We start from the raw sequence: 17877 nt of genomic DNA, 5'->3' as shown, positions 1-17877 counted from the left end.
TTTTTTAATAAAAAAAATAATATTAAGATAAAAAAATTTAATATTCAAGTCATTGATTCAATTAAAATTAAATAATATAACAATAATAAATAAATTTATAAAAATAATGAAAGAAGATAAAAACATAATGAAACATAAGTTTATCTAAATTATTAAATAACTCAATATCAAATTATAAAATTATAAAAAAAATTTAAAAAATCATGTTAGACCAAATGAAGTAGCAAATTTCATGAATAAGGTTAAGATAATTTCATAAAAAATATAAATAATAAAATCAAAATAAATCAATTTTTAAAACAATCAACCCATATTAACCTTTGAAACCAATGATTTTGATTATGAACCTAGGACTAACCCTATAAAAAATAAATTATAAAAAAATAATAAAATAAAAGGATAAACAATAAAAAATATATTATTTTAAAAAAGAAGGAAGAAAATCAAACTCGAGTGAATTTTCTAAACCTGATTAAATCTCTAAAATTTACAACCCATAAAATCATGGACATGACTTCAATAAAAAAGCTTAATTATAAACTAATTTAATTTTGAAGGTTAAAATTATAAAACAATATTAATAAAAGAATCTTGTGAAAGAAAAGCATATATCAACAAAAAAAATAGGGATAAAGTTTGATAGAAAAAACCCATGAAGGATAAAATTAAAAAAATAAATAAAAATGATCTTGAACCAAACAAATAATAATAAAAACATAGGGATCAAATTTTAAAAATTAAGAAATTATAAGAAATAAAATTAAAAAAATACTTGGAATTTGATATATTGTTTATAGATTAAAAAATAATAAGGGTGAAGTTAAAAAAAAAATATTTGTAATTTTATAAATTATTCAAAAAACATATTATAAAAGGCATAAATCAAATGTAATAAAAAAATAAATTGTAGAGGCTGATTTGATTTTTTAAATAATTGACACTAAATATAAGTGAGCAGAGAGGAAAAAAAATCTCCTAACATTTGATAATCACATGTATCACCATTTTACATTAAGGGTTTTAAGGCCTTCTAAACATAGCCCTAGAAAAAAATGTTTGGTAGTAAATGAAGTATTTGTCAATAATGTTTTTTAAAATAATACATTATATATATCAATTACAATAATACTAATAAGTAAACTTTAAATTTACAATAAAATAATGTAAAATAACAAAGAAATTTTTGTTAGAGAATTATATTGATCCTCTTTAAAGACATCAAAGTCATTATACTATTTTAAAAATATCAAAACACCCTTTAATAGAAGGCATTGTTTTTTTTAAGGTTAAATTAATAATTTTTTTATTAAAAAAGAGACCAATCTAGCCCCGTACAATTTATATATATATATAAAAAAACAATGGTGTTATGATATAAAACCATATTATCCCTAATACCTTGTTAACATTTAGCGAGTAAGAGATAATTATGTCACTATATTATTATAATAAATTGTATTAGAAATCTTAGTGAGCTTTAATGCCCTTTAATGAAGTAGTTTGTTTTTAAATAAACTCAATTTAATCTAATTAACCCATCCTCTAATTTGATTGAGTTTCAAGGACATGTGTGATTTTAAAATCTTAATTTACAAAATAAATCATTTTAATTCATTGAACTCAATCAGATTAAGATTAACTTATAAATCCATTTACATATAAATATTGAGACCAAGCTAGGTTTAATTACTAAAATTATAATGAGTTTCATTTTTAAGTATGTTTTTGATAATGTAATGTAAGGTATTTTTTAATTAAAAATATATTAAAATAATATTTTTTTCATTTTATTTTTAGAATCACCTTGTTAAAATTATAAAAAAAATTAATTTAATACTTTTTTAAACCACCATGTAGCAAAACAAGAACACTAAAAATTCGCATTTCAGTGCTTGGCCTAGTGGTGGAAGGGGCTTGTCTCCTTCCACTGCACCTGGATTCGAGTCCTGGCATGCACGTCTGTCACCCCGCGGTGCTTTACATGCCTACTAGGTTTGCAGGGTGTTCAGTGGACCGTGGGGATTAGTCGTGATGCGCGTAAGCTGACCCGAACACCCCACATAAATAAATAAAAAACACTAAAAATTCATTTGTGCTCCTATTTTTTCTGAGTGCTCGTTTGGTAACATGGTTATAGGTGAGGTTCACCTACAACAGTGTTTTTAATGGGTAGGACCTATATGGTATCGCAGGTTTTGAAGAAGCAGCATTTTGCTACTTCTCATTTAACAAAAACATTAACAGTGGAGTTTGGTAATTAAAATAAAAGTGTTTTTAGTGAGTAGGACCCACATGGTATCACAGATTTTGAAGAAGCAGCATTTTGCTACTTCTTGTCTGGGAAAAACATCAACAATGGAGTCATGCTCCACTGTTGCGTTGTTAACTAAAATAAATAATTTTTTTTAATTTTAAAAAACCAGGTGAATTAATTCACTCGCACTATTTACATGAAAAGTTTGGTTATTTTTTTCTTCTGAAAAACCAATACAATTAATTGATTTCACTTGTACTATTCATATGAATATGAACAATATTTTTTTGTTTGTTAAAAAAAGCAGTTTAAAGTGAATTAAATTTACTCGTATTATAATCTTAATTTTATTCCTGATAATATTTTACCTAATTTTATTGCACGTTCAAAAAATTATAAAAACTATAATTATTGTCGAATGAATTTTATACATAATAAAATTATAATTTTTTTAAAAAATTGATTTTTACTCAAAAAATTAATATTTAATATTATCTAATAACACTACATAAATTAGAAGAATATCGCATGATGACATGAAATTTATAGAAGTTGATCGTAATGCCAATTATGTTCTTTTCAGGTCCGACCTAATTAAAAAAATTCAGTTTTTATTTTTATTTTAATTGTGTTTTATTTAAAAAATTAGAAGGATACCGCTTGATGATATAACAAAAAAATCAGTTTTTGTTGTTGCATGCTTAAGATATCATGAAAAATAGTCATTGTGAATAAATTTTATATGTGATGACAATGCGTATAATTTAATAAAATAATAAAAAATATTTAATATCAATATTATTTATTTAATAATATAATAATAATAATTAAATCTAAAATATTTAAATAAAAAATATTTTTTAATTATTTTAGAACTTTAATTTAAAAAATATTTTTTTAATCAAACACATTAAACTATTTTTTATTCAATTTTAATTTTAACAACACATATTTTTCAAATCAACTTCAACTAAAACTATATTTTATAAAATAATTTTTTTAAAATCATATTCACGAGATCTGCAATAGAAAAGCATATATTTGAAAAGCAGTTTTTACTTTTACAAGTTCAAACAAAGGTTAAGCTTTCTTATATGACCGATAGGGTTCGCTTTGCATATATCTTCACGTATTTAAAATTGACATTGATTTATAAACGAATTTCGAAACATATTGATTAAATATAAGTTGTTGAAACCACTTAAAGATAAATAATTAATACTATTCAACGATAATGATTAAATTATATTTTAACTTGTAAACAACTCAATTCACGACAAAAAGGGAGCACAATTGCATCTGCCCTGAGATCCAATCAACCAAAACAATAAACGGATACTAATGGAATTATCCTGTACTTGCTCAAAATCCAAATTTTCGCTAAGGCATCATCACTTTCAAAAACTGACAAACATGCTTAAAATCCAAACAGATCCCTAAATACAGAAAGCTCCAAATGTATATTAACAAGAATGTCATAAAATATATTTACTCAAGAATCATAAGCATAGCACTTTTGCAACAAACAAACTTCATCTGACCGCTCTGTTTCGATTCTGGTTTTGTCCTGGAGGATAGGACTTCATGCGTAAGGATTCCTAAAACTTTTCAAGAGCTCTGGGATTTCATAGCCAAGCATATCATCAACAGCTTGTATCATCTTAGGCTTCAGTTTCTCAAATTTGTCAATGCTGTAACCATTCAAGACTTCTTTGAAGTGTTCTACATTTGGAAAATCTCCAGCTGGTAAATGAAATTCCCTCTGGACCTGCTTACAGAAAAGTTGGTGTTCATACATGATGTAAAGATGGAAGGGCGAATAGAGAAAAAAGATCAAAAGAGAAACCTTAGCAAATTCATCTTCAAGATTATCAATAAGACGCTGTTGAGTCTTAGCCTTGCCCATTATAGCAGGCATCTCCTTCTTGAGATGGCTAATTATGTAGGCATGCATCTTAGCAGCTCTAGCACGCTTTACAAATTCATTGATCTACAATATACAAATACCATAATTAGAATAAAATTATAACTGCCCAAGAATATGACATTTACCGATATTCAAAGAACACATTATACAAAGACAAGGGTACCCATTAGCCTCATGCACAAAACAATGAAAATCACATAAAAAATATGAATGTGAGAATAAGCCAAAAAAGATAAAAAACCACGTACTCGACGATCACAAGCTTTCTTAGGAATATCAACCAAGTCCATCAGAAGGTCATTTTGTTCTTTTTCAAAAAGTTCACAGAACATTTGGCTGGCAGTTTCTTCATTGATAGGTTTGTCATTGAACGAGCTGCAAGATGAACAAAGGACTAATGAACTTAAAATATACAACTGTGAAAAATGCAAGCATAACTTAAGTGACATTGCAAATACACTGAACAAATAGAACAATCTTGCAATAAGATGATAAAAATGAATCACATGGATACAACAATAAGAATAGACAAAAGCAAATGAAATGGGCAAGGCAGTGGCACGGTAGTCTAAAGAGAAGATAAGATTTAAACAGCAAAAATGAAAAATAGTGAAGAGAAAGGACATACCCAATATAAACACGCATAACTTCAGGGGTGTTCAAAACTTTTCCAAGTGACCACATTAGTGCACCATAAACTCTCATCAACTATAGAACATCAATGCAAGTCATATGGAGCTGTTAAACTTTGTTTTTAAAAGTGAAGGTGGAAGAAAAACAAGCATCCAACCTGTTGTGTATCAACTTGGTCAGCCTTGTTCAACACAACTCGTATCTTGTCATCATTGCCTCGTAAAGATGCAATTACTCGCTTAAACTCATCACTGATATCAAGTTTATGAGGATCAAATAAAAGAAGAATCAGATCACATTTTGCTGCAAACCATGATATAACCCCAGTAAAATCATAACTCCTTTGTGTTCGTTGCTTCTCTCCAGAGAGAACCCCAGGAGTGTCAACAATTGTGATTTCATCTAGCAACTGCATGTGCATCAGCAGCAGTAAAGGTGATAAATAACAGAATGGAGAGCATACAACAGCCTTACCAAAAATAAGCGCAAAACCATACTTACTGGATGAGGCATTTGTGCACACTCAAACTTTGATAAAAATGCTCCTCCAAAATGTGTCAGGCCACTAAATGGCATATCTGCTTGAACAGCAACAGTGTTCCCAGGTATGCTCCTTTCATCATGTCCAGACTGAGCATAAAAAGTCTATCAGCAAGTGGAAACAGCCATGATATCATGAAAATAAAATGAAGCAACTGTTCTTGATGATTGTCATCAAATCACAAGAATCGTTAGCAACTCAAAATAATGGGTTACTTCTAGGCTTTTGGCATTTTGGTATGAGCTTGATAGATGTTAACAAAATGCAAAAGCCATGAATATATAAAAACATGTGAGAAGTCATATACATAAAGATAACAAATCCCTTTTCATTTAGACAGACATTAGCTACTTTACAAACTCAAACAAAGAAATCAGATTTAGAAAGTTCAAATCTGCACCCAAGTTCAGTATTCTAGCTATGAAAAAACAAAGCTCAAACAACTCCAGATCACATCCATGTTGAAATAAAATATTTTGTTACTCCATTTGCACCCTTCTTTAAGAATAAATAAAGCATGAAAATGCTTATACCATTACAACAACAAATCTGTCAGTTGTCGGCTCTGGTCCAATGTGAGCTCCTGCAAAGAAAAAAAGAAAGAAAAATGAGCAAGATTTTTTTTTCATTGATGACTGGAAATATTTACCAATAGGAAAAGAAAAGACAAATGGAAGTACTAAACAAACCTGGATAGTTACATCTAAGCAAGTGTTTTATAAATGTTGTTTTCCCAGTAGAATACTGACCCAAAAGCATAACCATAGGTCTAGCATCAAAATCACTGGTTGTCTGGAAAATCAATGCAAACAGTTGGTCAAAGCAACATTAAAGAAAGGAATAGAATGGGAGAAAAAAATAGAGACAGGGATGAAAACAAGATATAAGCAACTACGAGAAATTAATACCCAACTATCAGCTTTTAATCACTGTATTTATATTAGAATTAACTAGTTTAATCCAATTATCAATATTTTGGAAATAGAGCAAAGGTAATCAGATAATGCCTGCCCAACAATAGCCAATCCCTGTAGTGCAATTAATCAACCACTATAATGCACACAGGAGTCTTGCACCTCAATTAACACAATATCCCCAAGTAGTATTTGTGTGGGAGTTGAGAAGCTATGATACCAGTTGATTTATGACCAAGACAGAGAATAAACAGACTTTAACCCTTTTTAGCTTGCCCTGGCATCATATATCATTTGCACTTGGTGCTTATGACTTTGTTAAAAAAATGGGAATATCATAATTTTCAAAATCACATAGAATTATCAATGTTGAAATAACAATAAAACATATTAAGTGTCTGCTCAACCACTCACCAACAATGGGGAAACAAAGTCATTAAAACGATAGGTTGCTTCCAATGGCTTTAGCTTTTCTATATACAATCGCTTTAAGCCATCGATAATTGATGTAACTGCATTGAGAGGCATCTGAGCAAAAAATGAAAAAAGGGAACTCATTAAAAAATAAATAAACATACAAACATCCATTGCGGGAAAGATGAGAACAAATAGCACACTACTATATATAGACAAGTAAACAATACATTTTTGAATTCTTTGATATAGAAATACATTGAGCTTCTCATGTCACGAGATAAATTGGCATCTTTCAAAATCAGAATCTAGTGCAAGATAACTGTAGCCACAAAGAGTAGGACACAATTCCTAAACAGTGTAGATTACAAGGTGGCAACAAAAAATGGACCGATAGCCCAAACTAAGAAGAAAACAACACCAAACCAAGCACAGAGGTCATATTTTCTTTAACAAATGATGGCACATCGTTACATGTCACTCACCTTTCTTGATGATTTTGCACCAAATTGAGGAGTCCCTGTTGGTAGCCTTAGCTGCGTGGATCCTATATTATGACCGCAGATCAAATTAACTAACAATCAATGCTGCTTGTGACACCAAAGTTAAAGAACAACTTACCATTGATATCATTCTCACTAATCCTTGAACTCTTATTTTTCTGGGAAAAAAAATCTTTTAGTTCAACCCAGTAATCCAACCATACAAAATAAGGTAAAGCAGACCACTTACAGCCAGTAAGGCATCAATGCCATCCATCAAAGGCGGCTTCACATCCTCCATTTTAGCTGCAAGATTTAAAAAAAAAACACTAATTAAAGCGCAAACTTATGGTTTTAAAAACCGCTAAATAATTAAAAAAAATATCAAAAAAAAAGTCAAAAATCAATTTATTTAAACGTACATGCGGTTTTAATAGTATCTGGAGTTAGTTCATGCCCTGCTTGCGCCAGAGAAACAAGCTGCAATCAATCAATCAATTAATTAATCCAGATTCTTACGATTTAATTAGTTAATTAAGGGAAAGCAAGGAAGGTTAGAAGTATAGGAGGACCTGCATTGCCGTAACAAACTCTGTAAACCCTAGAAACCCTTGTCGTTTCGAATCCGCCAGTGCCCAAACCTTCATAATAATTAAATTAATCAATTAATAAAAAAAATCCTAAACAACTCCAAATAATAATAAAAAAAAAAAAAGAGTTGAAGTTTTTAGTACTTGTTTAAGTTGTTGGCGAGAAAGATTGGACATGGAGAAAAACTTGGTAGCGTCATTTCCAGTAAGGCGGCCATCTCCATCTACAAATTAGTAATTTAGGGATTGAAATGAAAAGAGAAAGAAGAGGAAGGGATCAAATAAAACCTGAATCGACTAAATTGAACCATTCTTTGTAGATCTGTTGCTGTTCTTTTGAGAAGGAACTGCCTGCACTTTTCCCTATCTCCTCCATTCCTTCTTCTTGGACTTTCAAATGCTTGCAAGAGAAACTGCTGCTGTGCTGCTCTTCTTTCAAGGGAAGTGAGGGTTGCTTACTACTGCTGGTAGCAGTTGTTTTAATTATTATTACTTTTAAATAATTATTAAATTTAGAAGAAAAATGTTTTGGGATTCTCAAAATTTAAAGCGAGAGAGCCGGGAATTTGAAATTTAAATGGTTTTTTTTATTATTATTATTATTTGGATTGGCGCTGAGGTATTTTCGGGAGCGTCGTCGTTTTATAGGGTATTTGTCAGAGAAAAGACGCCGTCGGTTTGGCATGTTATCAATGATTCAATATTGTGGGCTCGTGGGGCTGCTTACCACTTGGATCTAGAAAAAAGTAAAAACTATTGTGAATGGCATTTGAAATTTGAAAATACGAGGATCAGAAATAATTGTTTGGTCCCGCCACGTGTCTAATCGCAGTTAAAAAAGAAAACTCGAGTCTTGGGGTTGCTGGCATATCATCGGGAAACCTCAATTAATTTTTTATTTTAAAAATTAAGTTAACTAAATTAATTAAAATATAAAAAATATATTATAATATGTTTAATAAGTTAGTTCAATTAAAAATAAACATGCAAGTCAATTGAATTTATAAAAATTAGTGTTTTTTAATTAAAGTTTGATATTAATTAAATTTTGTATTATAGATTTTGTAAATTATCTGGTGAATCTGGTTTAATAATTATAATTTTTTAATTATTAGTTAATTTGATTAATTATTTATTAATACAATAAAATATAAACATATTTATCTTTTCAAATTAAAGTTATATGGGAGTTGTTTAGTAGTGTATTATTATTTTGGAATTATTATTCTAATTTTATGTGGATATATAAAAATAAAAATGGAGAAAGAAGTTGTATTCAAATGCAAGTTTTTACAAAGTGGACGGTGAAATTTTTTTTTTCTCAGAATAAATCTAGACCTTGGAAAAAATGCAAATCTAGAGATAATTTTGAATAGGAGTTTTCCCATCATTTTTCAGCTTAATAACTTGTTTTAGACAAAAACTAGTTATTTTCCTAACCCATGTCATAAGGTAGTTTTTAAAATATATTTTTATTTAGTTTTGTTGTAATTAAAATAAATAATTTTTAAAAAATTAAATATTTTAAATTTTAGAGAAAAAAATATTTTATTAGGAAAAGTTTCCTTTTCTTTTCTTTTTATATATATATATATATATATATATTACAAAAACATGTTTTTTGAGTAAAACACTAAAGAAAATTGAAATAAATATTTCTAAAAAGTCCAAGAATTTTAATTAAATAGAAAATATGTATCTCTTCCATCAAGACTTTTTTTCATTTATTCATGTATTTATTTTTTGTTTCAATAAAAGTATATCTTGTTATCAGAAGCATTGCTTTTTAAATAAATAAAATCAAATCAAGACTAGATAAATTGAATGTTATTTAAGGAAAAGAAAATAAAGAATAATTCTCATTTCTTTTTAATGTAAACCTTGAAAGTCGAAATCATTATTTCCCTTAAAACTATTTGAAAATAATAATAATTCCAGTTGATATATAAATTAATCCAAGGATATCTTCGACTCTCGTGTGTACAGGAGAGGCCCTCCTTGATTTAATCATGATCGGGTGAGGAAAAAAAATTAAAAATTAATTAAACTGAAAAAATTTTAAAAAAAATTGATTAAATTAATTAATTTTTTTTTAAAAAATGATCAACTAAATTTAATTTTGATTTTATAAATTTAAAATAAAAAAACCAAACTAAACTAAACTAAAACAAAAAAAAATCAAGTCAAATTAAATCAATTTAAATCATTATTTATTCTAAAAAACTAAACTCAATCAAATCTCCATGATCTAGGTCTCGTCCTCTTCTTTAATGGATGGGAACACATCAAATGAGTTGAAAAATGACAAAAACCCGACTGCTCTGTAAAAAATAAAATCTGAATTTTATTAGCTTCATAACTGGAACCAACAACAGTTTCTCTGGTCCGATTATATGAGATCAATCTTTTTCCTATTCCAATTTCTTTACCCCCATTGGAGATCTCATTTCCCTCTTTCTTTTATGTAGTCCATCTCAGCTAGAAGAATCTTTTTATATTTTTTTTAAATTTAATTAAATTATTTTTTTATTAAAAACTAAACCAAACAAAAAATAATTATTTTTAATTTTTACCTAATTGCTAATAATCTATTTTTCTTTGTGATGGGTAGGATAAAAGCTACCGGTAAGAAGTGATGTTGTTATGATTATTTTTCAATATATTTTTCATATCAAAATATATTAAAATAATATTTTTTTTATTTTTTAAAAAATTATTTTTAAAATTCATGCTTCAAAATAATATACAAATACTAAAAAATATTAATTTTAAGTAACAAAATAATTCATGCTTCAAAATAATATAAAAATACTAAAAAATATTAATTTTAAGTAACAAAATAATATTTTTTATTTTTAAAAAATTATTTTTGAAATTTATGCTTCAAAATAATCTAAAAATACCAAAAAAAATATTAATTTTAAGTAAGAAAAATTAAACAATTATTTTTAAAAAAAAACACGAAAATAAATATCAATAAATTAATGTTAAAGCTAATTTGGATTGGCATGTTAGGTACTCTCATTGACTTAATTAACGTGCACGTTGGTATTTCTTAACAAATATACTTTGTATACTCACACTAAATGGTATTTTTCTTTTTCGTTTTTTTTTATCTTCATGTATGCTGGAATAAAAAATAGATCAAATCAATTAACCAATTATAGTTATCTAGCTAAACAACAATTTGTCTTCTTAGAAAATTGAATTTTAAAAAAGGATTAATTTTTATGTTAAAACATAAATTAAAATCTATTTTCCAAGTAATTTATATCATGAAATTTATTCTCATAAGTTAATTACTTTCCTACAAATAAATGTAGCCTTATCAGACGTTGAATGCATCCAGATTTTCTTTTTTTTTTCTTTTCTTTTCTAAGAGATAGATCAAGACTTGTTATCCAAAGAAAAATAGGAATTTTTTATTAAACAATATCCTTATTTAATTAAAATAAAATAATTCAAGATTTTAGTATCGGTTGAGGGAGAGATACGGAGATGATATTTTGACCTATCCAGAATTTGATCCGGATTTGTGGGTGGAGGTTAGATTGTCAGGTGAACCCAATAAAAATCATGTTTACAGGCTCTTTAACACTATAGTCGACAACTTGCAGTTGGTTCATGGTGTTTCAATCGTTAGGAGCTCTCAATGAACATCGAGCTTTCAATTTAAGGAGTTCGTGGCCTTCCAGCAACACATGATTCAGCTCACCAAAAAATATGACTACCTATTAGTAAAGTACGCACAACTTAAAGTGTCTTAAGCAGAACAAAGAGTGGAGTATGAACAACAAAACGCTTCTTATGAATAGCTTTACAAAATGATCATGAACATGGCAACACAGAATGAAACATGCGTGTCTAATTTTTTTTGATCATATAACCATCAGTCTCCTCCTCCAGCTCCACCTTTATATTAATTTGTAATAAACATTATTTACTTTTAAAATTTTATTTAAAATTTTTTTAAACACATTCAGTTTGTAATGAATATTATTTAACTTTGATTTTTTGTTTTTGATGTTTAATATAAATTTTATTTGTATAATTGGTTTTTATTACCATTAATTTATATAATTTTATATTATGTATTCTAAATAATTTTTAAAAACAAATTTAGAAAAAACTATTACAAAGGGTTTTATCGACAGAATGAATTCGTCGGCATTCACCGACAGCTTTTGCTAACGGAATGAATCCGTCGGTATTTGACAATAGCTGCCATAATTACCAATAAATTTACAGACGGATATATTTGGTTAGTATTTTAAACACTCACCGACAAATTTCTCGATTGTGCGTAGCCGTCAGTAAATCATGATATCACTAACAAAATAAATTTTGTTGGTATATTTCAAGTGGGAAAGTTTTTTTTGGCGTGCAAATTTCATCTGTAAAACCATCGACAAATGGTTTTTTTGTGTTTTCGATCGATATAGCGATGGAATGTGGAATTACCGATGAAAGGAAAGTCGATGGACGTAATCCTTCGGTGAAAACGCTGGTAAATAAATCACGGAGGAACTGGTAATCACACACCAACGGAATATTTTCGTTGGTAAAACTGTGAAATTTTATAGTGAAATATTTTTTTATTTTTAAAAAATTAATTTTAATATTAGTATTAAGATGATCTGAAAACTTAAAAATATATTAATTTAAAATAAATAAAAAAATATATTTTTAATTTTTTTTTAAATATTTTTAAAATGTGAAATTAAATAGATATAAGAAAGAGAGAAAAAAACACAACAACCTTTATCCTATGACAATGGAAAAACTAGACTCATTGGTAGCCTCTTGCAATAGCAAAAACTTCTTTGCAACAGCACCAAACAATAACAGAAAAATCATTAATTTTATTTTATAATAAACCTATAAACGCAGTAGACATAATGACGAAAATATAAATTAGCAGAACCGACACGAAACAATAGCTTAATGAAGTTGAAGCTACAACAGTCTTTCTGAGCAGCAACTCCTTCACATACGCAGAAATTATAGCAGCATATTGCTCACAAATATACATATATCAAACATAAAAATTCCAGCAAAGTTTTCTTCTTTGGCAGTACCTGTTGTAGTCATACGCAGCATTTGTAGCAATCTTCAAGGCAACAGATCATCCTTGAAATTGCAACAGCAGCAGTAAGGACCTTCTAAGGCATAAAAAGCAACCATCTAGCGGTAGTAACAAAAACAACCATAAAAATCATGGAGAGCAAGGAAGCATTTGAGTTTGTTCATTTTGATATTTGTGGGATAATAACTCCATTTTCTAATACAAGTAAAAGATATATAATCACCTTCATTGATGATTACAATAACAAAATGGGTTTAACTTCTGCAAAAAAGTTTTTGAAGCTTTAAAAGGTATAAATCACTTTTTTAGAGGTACTATTATGGATATTATACGAAGTTTTTTTTAACGAGGAGGGACTGACTAAAAACTTATTGGCTCTGTATGGTAAATTGAAGAATTCATATTTTTGAATAAAAATCATAAACTTGCTCTTAAAAAAAAAAAGATACCAAATGAAGCTTCAAGTTGACGATCCTATATTCCAACCAAAAAAAGAAAAAAGTTTGATGATTAGGAGAAAATTATATTTTTTTTATAATGTTAGTGATTATTCAAAATTTTATAAACTATATAATCCTAACATCAAAAAAATTGATTTTAGTTGAAATGTTGTTTTTAATGAAACTAATTATAGACATGGAGTGATAATATTGTTAAATAAAATATTCTAATAAATTTAGATAATGATAATAATAATAAAAAAAAAATAAATTGTGAAGGATGTATCATCATAATTAGTGGAGTGGATGATCAAAGCAGTTGGATGAGTGATTATAAGATAACAAAAGTGGATTAGTCTATGACCCATTTAATGATTTTGTTTTATTTTTGTATTGTGATATTGTGACTTTCAAAGACATCTTTAAATAAATAAGGTGGCAAAAGACTATAAACAATGAAATTAATAAGTCAATGAGAAAAACAACATTTAAGAGTTGATGAAGTTTCTAAAAATACCATAAGATCATTGGTGTACAAAAAAAAAAATTGAAAGATAATAGTGAAATTGACAAATATAAAACATGCTGATTAAAGACAATAAGTTAATTTGAGATCTTACTGTTAATATCTTATTCTAAAAAAGTAATTTTTTTTTGATAAAATTGGTTGATTAGGATCAAATTTTATTTCTTAGAAACCATACATGCACCTTTTAATGCATGTAGTTCATCAAAAATCATAAAAAAAAAAGAATCAATATGTAGATTTCATTTTACAAATAATGAAGGGGTTTTTCCTCCATTTTTCAAGAAAGCAGTAAGAATTAGAATGAACAATGCAGTAGCAATAAATACGAGAATATTTACTTTTATAATCTCATCATTTCATTTTTCTTTACTTCACAATAATTTGGAATTTAATCCCATAAGAAATGAGAAATCTTGCACCTCTAAATTTAATAGGATGAATTCTATCTTGATGATATCAAATCAGATCAATATCATAAATAAAAATATCTAAACTGACATAACTTTTACTAATAGATTAAAAAAGGTGTAGGTTTCAGGTAATTTTGTGAAGAAAAAACTATTTAAATAAAAAGTAAAATTAAGATAGATACAAATCAAATTTAAAATATTAAGCATAACAAATATTTTATTCTTAAAGATAACTGCATTTTGACTAATGTATTGATATTCATGTAAAAATGAATCAAATGATCCGCGATTGCCAATATATCTCGCGGTAACAAAAATATATTGTTATAAGGTATATCAAGATTCAGTCTCTAGTTCATATTTAGTCAATCAATTCTTGTTTTTTTTAACTTGTACGCCTTCCTCAAGATAATCTTTTTCATGAACATGGATATACATATAAATAGACAAAAAGGTCTCTAAGATCTATTTGTCTATAAGATCTAGAAGAACAGTAAAAAAGATTATGATATTAAAGAATTGTGAAAAAAAATTAGGTTATTAAATTAATATGTTTGTTAGCTAAAGATTGCAAATAAAAGTGCAATATCAATTATAAAGAAGTTTTTGCTTTGATATTAAGGCATGATATAATTAAATTGATTATTATTTTGACAACTTAAAATTTATAGTCTATCTTCTACTTGGATGTAAAATCATCATTTCTACATGCAAATCTATAAGAACAGAATAGATAAATTTATTTGTGAATCTTAGAAAATTACTTGGTGTTTGCATTTTAGAAAAAAACTTTATCAAAGAAGAGTTAAACATTATTAAGTGAAGTGTTTAAGAATATTAATTTAAGAGATAAATTATTGAGATATCAGTTGAAATCCTAATCTAAGTAGGAATCGTTGAAAAGAAAAAATATATTTGTGTTTATAATATTTATTGAATTAGTTAATTAGAATAATAGTTTGAGGTTATAATCTGTTATGTATTCAGAATTCAATTAGTACGTGTTGAAGAGTGTTGAATATCAATAATTAATAGCTTGGAAAGTTAAATACTTGGATGTTTAGTGTTTCCAACATCGATAACACTACATGTATAAATCCAAGGAATACGTTTTGCTTGTTGGTAACAAACAGCAGTATAAAAACACAGAGGGTACGCATGCCTGAGAAAGAGGCAAAGCATCAAGTCCAGCCAGCCAAAGTTCATAAAGGCAATTAGCACCTTTCTCTGAACAAAGAAAGATGGTGTTGTATTCTGTTTTCTGGGCAGTGATTTTGCTTGCGAGTACAAACTCTGTCCATGGCAGCGATGCATGCACAGGCTTGCCTGGATTGCTTAACTGCGCCCCGTTCTTGATGGGTAGTGTCTCATCACCTGATGCTAAGTGTTGTAAATCTCTAAAATGGCTAAGTCAGCATGCTATCAAGAGGGAAGACAAAAGGGAACTCTGTAAATGTTTAAAGATAGAAGATTTGAAGCACAAGGGCGTTATCCTCGATAGAGCCAAAGCAATCCCTCGCCTGTGCAAAGTCCAGCTCCCGGTGCCGCTCATACCAGATAAAATAGACTGTGACAGGTAAACATTGATATTATTTCTCTTTATTTATTCATTCATTTATTTTGCTTCTTTAAATATTCCAGGAATTTATTTTTAAATGTTTAATTTAATTCTCATGATCTCTGCCTGCCTGCTAATATATGTGATCTATTTTCTTTGTGATGGGCAGGATAAATTAAAGCTGCTGATGAGGAGTAAATTGAGATGTCTGCTTAATACTAAAGGAATAAACTGCATGGAGGCATGGTGCCAAGATATCTTAGAGCCTTTACTAGCTCATTACAGAAGCCCAAGCAATTTTATAAACAACACAATATGTAATAAAATAATAAAGAAATAAAGAAAATTATTGAAATAATACAGTCTCTTTTTATATAAAATTTCTATGGTTTCGAAATTAATGGTGATATTGCTTTAATAATATCATGATTGCTGTTTATATATATATATATATATATATATAATATTTCAATAAATGAAATTTTATATATAAAATATTCTTAATGATAACCCAAAAAATGCATACCATATGCTAACAATTTGTCACACCATGATATCGTCCAGAAACTCTCTAAAATTAAAGAGTAAAAGTAATATTAAGAAAACTTAAATGTCATCATCCAGTGATTAAAAATAACTAAAAATTCTAAGATATTCATATAAAGGATTAGTTATGTTTTAAAGAAAAAAATGACATCATCCTTATAACATTATATTTCATGAAAGATCAGCTATGCTATATATTTTCTCATGAATGTGTTGTTGTGTTACCATTAATTATCTGAATTATTTTTAAATTTTTTTATTTAATTCTAAAAACATAATTTAAGTGTTTATATCTCTCATTAATAAAAAAAGTTATGTGTTTGGACACTCATTAATTTGTCACCTCAAAGATTAATTAATGCATGGAATAAATAGGCATAGATGTAGTCTTGGCAAGAACAACACGACTTGCAAGGGTGAATTTGCTCCGCAACACACACACACACACATATATATATGAGTAGAACGTGAATGAATTAATGTTGAAGCTCATTCGATTAGCATGTTAACCATCACATATACAATTAATCACCCGCACGTTAGTATCGCCTAACAAATACTTCATGCACGTTGATAGGATCGAGGAGCTAATAAAAATAAAATAAAATGGATTAACTATAAATTAAAATATTCCCTTCAATGCCTTTATGGCAACTTCAGAATTCAAAGGTCTATTAATTCATTTAGTGTGGGATAAACATGATTAACGATAGCAAATGATCGACTGAAAAAAAATTAAAACCTGAAAATCTCAATTTAATTAACTTGCTTTTAATTTTGAGTTTGAATGAGATTCAGATTTCCCCTTTCGTTTTGATTACATTTTAACTGCATAACCTTGTATTTTCAAAGAGTTTGGATTAAATCACGTAATATATTTCTTTTTATCATAATTATTTTTTAAAATTCAAGAGCTTTTGCCCGGGTTTTCAATGATTTTTGTTAGTGAATATATATGGGTGTATATATATAGTATATGGAAGAGATTAGAATTGAAAACCTTACATAACATCAAGGGTAAGATTGATATGAATGGTAACAACATTGATAGCTAGTATTTCTATAGCTAACCCCAACAAGAAAAAATCTATAGCATATGCTAAGAATTTAAGTGTTATTTTCTATTTATTTATTTTTTTTAAAAAATGCGTTCGGACAATGATTTCTCAGATTGATGGAAGTTTAGAGGGAATAGATAGGCATAGAAGTGAAGGTGGTCTTGGGAAGAACAGCAAGACCTAAACATCTTTGGTTTTCAAGTAGAAAGCTTAGACGGAATTAATTTGATTCACAACATATATATGAGTGGAAGGAGAATGAATTAATGTTGGAGCTCATTGGATTAGCATGTTAATTGCTCATATGCATCACGTGCACGTTAGTATTTCTTAACAAGTGTAAATGCTTGAAAGGAGGAGGTCCTTAACGAAGCAATAAAAGAAGCACAAGCTGCCGCTCTAGGGCCTCTTTTTTCTTTTATTATTATTATTATTATCATTAATTAAGGAGCAGATGATACGTTGCCCTAGTATTTTTTGAAACAAAATTATCGA

At 27.9% G+C, this 17877-nt stretch overlaps 2 protein-coding genes across 2 annotated transcripts; one reads left to right on the top strand and one right to left on the bottom strand.

The window, feature by feature from the left end:
* Nucleotides 1-3569: 3569 nt before the first annotated feature.
* On the bottom strand, nucleotides 3570-8302 carry LOC105108151 (EH domain-containing protein 1-like). The gene is made up of 16 exons (XM_011002348.1): nucleotides 8044-8302; nucleotides 7900-7979; nucleotides 7738-7806; nucleotides 7588-7645; nucleotides 7416-7471; nucleotides 7305-7344; nucleotides 7169-7230; nucleotides 6684-6797; nucleotides 6045-6147; nucleotides 5889-5938; nucleotides 5316-5444; nucleotides 4972-5223; nucleotides 4810-4889; nucleotides 4430-4556; nucleotides 4101-4244; nucleotides 3570-4022 (listed from the first exon to the last, which is right to left on the bottom strand). Exons 1-16 carry the CDS (start codon nucleotides 8129-8131, stop codon nucleotides 3837-3839), a joined length of 1638 nt encoding a protein of 545 aa, XP_011000650.1. The 5' UTR covers nucleotides 8132-8302; the 3' UTR covers nucleotides 3570-3836.
* A 7125-nt stretch (nucleotides 8303-15427) lies between these two features.
* On the top strand, nucleotides 15428-16082 carry LOC105108150 (non-specific lipid-transfer protein A-like). Its single transcript, XM_011002347.1, has 2 exons — nucleotides 15428-15796; nucleotides 15948-16082. Exons 1-2 carry the CDS (start codon nucleotides 15462-15464, stop codon nucleotides 15955-15957), a joined length of 345 nt encoding a protein of 114 aa, XP_011000649.1. The 5' UTR covers nucleotides 15428-15461; the 3' UTR covers nucleotides 15958-16082.
* The last annotated feature ends 1795 nt before the right edge of the window (nucleotides 16083-17877 follow it).

Source organism: Populus euphratica, unplaced genomic scaffold, assembly GCF_000495115.2.
Source record: "Populus euphratica unplaced genomic scaffold, PopEup_1.0 scaffold183.1, whole genome shotgun sequence".
In the NCBI taxonomy this organism is placed as follows: domain Eukaryota; kingdom Viridiplantae; phylum Streptophyta; class Magnoliopsida; order Malpighiales; family Salicaceae; genus Populus; species Populus euphratica.
This window is presented reverse-complemented; position numbering and strand designations above follow the sequence as displayed.